Source organism: Camellia sinensis, unplaced genomic scaffold, assembly GCF_055761805.1.
Source record: "Camellia sinensis isolate YWXY unplaced genomic scaffold, ASM5576180v1 Unanchor6, whole genome shotgun sequence".
In the NCBI taxonomy this organism is placed as follows: Eukaryota; Viridiplantae; Streptophyta; class Magnoliopsida; order Ericales; family Theaceae; genus Camellia; species Camellia sinensis.
The window spans coordinates 4,077,406-4,079,912 of NW_028129474.1; the positions used below are offsets into that span (position 1 = coordinate 4,077,406).

Below are 2,507 nucleotides of genomic sequence, written 5' to 3' on the forward strand. Positions count from 1 at the left end.
TCGCCGACAGAGGAAACACAGTCGGGTTATACCTGCTGAGCGCTCTGGTTGACCTATCACAGGTCCATCGTTATGACTGGGGTGGCGCCGGCCTGGCTACCCTTTACTTTTATATGAGCGCGACCTCCCGCGGGCGGGGCGATTTACTTGGCGGCTACTGGAGAGCCTGGGAGGTACTTTTCTGTCCCCTTGATTTACATTTCTGCTTCTCATTACTTGTACATTGCACTCACAGCGCACATTTACAGTCTGTATTTTGCCCTCAGCATTTCGTACTTACATTCTGCACTGCTTTTCTCAGCTATGGGTCTATGTATACTTCCCATCATTAGCCCCGGAGCTGGAGGTGGCAGGGATTCCCATGACCCCATATTCATTGGTGTTCGAGGGCCCGCACCGGCCGAGACCTCGAGAGACCCTCCTTTACCTGCGACAGTACTTTGACACTGTGCGGCATTCAGAGGTACTTCAGAACTTTCAGTTCCTTTCATTTTCATCTTTGATTTGCTCTGTATATTCTCGATTTCTGATTGGTTTATGCATTTATCATCCGCAGATCACATGGCAGCCTTGGGCGCCCCTGGGTGATGGTCTCCGACTTCAGTATACCGGAGCGTCGGACATCTCCCAGTATAGGGTCCTGCTCGAAGGGCCGGTTGGCAGGGTATGGTTCCTGGGGGAGCGCTTTCTGCGCCAGGTATGGGGGTATCTTTCTCAGGATCCTCCCGCAGTACCCCCAGCCAGTATGCGGACTGCTGACAGACTCTCTTATTCGGAGGTAGTCGGCGCCATGCTGGGTAGTGATGCTTTACTACATATTGAGGAGGGGGACTACGCCACTTACCGTCACATATACTTGATGCCTCCATTGACGGGAGCTCGTATCCCGATGATGAGGCCTGCCGGTATGTCATCCTCGGGCAAGGCTCGGGCTCGGGCTGTAGACGCCCCTTCTACTAGCAGGGCTGGTACATCTAGAGGTGGGAGTAGACCGGTTCCTCCGACTCCATCGGCTTATCCTCATCCTGGATGGCCAGATATGCCTACTGAGTTGATGGCGTGGCAGTATGGGGCTATCTCTCCGACCCCGATCCCGCTAGAGCCTCCGATGCCCAGTGATCGATATGCCATTGATCCTGACTCACCGCTGGTATGCTTCACTGTTTTTCATTCATCATTCAGATGTTTAGACATTTTTTGTTCACTGATGATTATGAGCTCATAGTTGCAGCCACCGCGAGGGTACATGGAGGAGGTGGTTGGACTGGTGGCCACACTCGAGGGCATGGTCCTGCGTAGGGAGGCACAGTTGTCTGTCGCGGGCATTCAGGTACCCTTCAGTTTTCTGGCATTTATCATACTTCTGATGACATGCTGATTTCTACTGCATCGATAGACTAATTGTGTAGAGCACATCTGACACACACCCCACTTGTATTCTGTATTTACATGCACCTACTTCACGTAGCCTTTGCTTGTATCTGCACCTGATGTATATATTTGGACTGATGCATTTGAATTGAACTTTTTGTTTTCAGATGCCTTCATGGTCCGGTCAGCCGCAGGCCAGGCCACCTGGGCCTCCTTGGGGAGCTGGGCCATCTGGGTCTTTTCATGGAGTTGGGTCACCCGGGCCTTTTCAGGGGGCGGGGCCATCTGGGCCTTCTCGAGGAGCCGGGCCATCTAGACCTTTTCGAGGAGCTCAAGGAGGGCCTGTCCGCAGACGCAGGGCTCACGTTGTGGAGGTGGAGCCTGATGAGGAGGAGGAGGATGCTGAGGAGGAGGAGGAGGCTGCCGATCGTCAGTCAGAGACATCTGCTGAGGAGGGAGGCTCCGGTTTTGGCTCGGGGAATAGAGGCGAGGCTGAGGGGGATCCTGAGGATGACAGCTCCGACTCAGATGATGATGATGGTGCGGAGATTGTCCCGCAGAAGAGGATGAGGAGTGCTTCTCGTTCCCGCTCCCAAGGACTTTGATGTTGCTATTTCCTGCTTTATTTTTCTTTTTGCTAGTAGTTTGTAGCACTTTGCACATTGTTAGGCAGTTTTATTTTTTGTAAAACTTGTACCTTTGTTTGTTGTAAAGCATGATGGAATGAAATAGCTTTTGAAAAGGTGTTTGTATTTTAAACTTTAGCATCGTATTGCATCATTTATTTTGCACAAAAAAGAAATTGAATGGGAATGCGCATTGTGTAATCACCAAGTCAGGTAGTGAACCGACGCAACAAACTAAGCAACTCAACCTACTAAGATATAACAGAACCTTAGGAAGTTTACAACTCGATAAGCAAAATGCAACAATGTTGACAACGCAAATAAACAAGACTTTAACAAAGATTGCTTAAACAGAGAACAATGGCTCAAAAACACGAAACACGTCCGCTCGACAAACAACTCGATAAGCAAAACAACAACTCGATAATCAAAACAACAACTCGATAAACAAGACGACAACAGAGTGTACTTCTGATGATCTGGGCATTGGAACGCATCCGAAACGGAGGG

The 2,507-nt window shown here is 50.1% G+C and overlaps 1 protein-coding gene across 1 annotated transcript; it reads left to right on the plus strand.

The window, feature by feature from the left end:
- Nucleotides 1-562: 562 nt before the first annotated feature.
- LOC145818218 (uncharacterized) lies at nucleotides 563-2,130 on the plus strand. Its single transcript, XM_082912803.1, has 3 exons — nucleotides 563-1,150; nucleotides 1,232-1,330; nucleotides 1,539-2,130. The coding sequence occupies exons 1-3, from the start codon at nucleotides 746-748 to the stop codon at nucleotides 1,974-1,976; spliced, it is 942 nt and encodes a 313-aa protein (XP_082768929.1). The 5' UTR covers nucleotides 563-745; the 3' UTR covers nucleotides 1,977-2,130.
- The last annotated feature ends 377 nt before the right edge of the window (nucleotides 2,131-2,507 follow it).

Excerpts from the sequence above, each read along its gene's own strand:
- LOC145818218 (XM_082912803.1), top strand. The coding sequence starts at position 746 with ATGCGGACTGCTGACAGACTCTCTTATTCGGAGGTAGTCGGCGCCATG. Across the intron at positions 1,151-1,231 it reads TTGATCCTGACTCACCGCTG|CCACCGCGAGGGTACATGGA; the intron begins GTATGCTTCACT and ends TCATAGTTGCAG. Across the intron at positions 1,331-1,538 it reads TGTCTGTCGCGGGCATTCAG|ATGCCTTCATGGTCCGGTCA; the intron begins GTACCCTTCAGT and ends TTTTGTTTTCAG.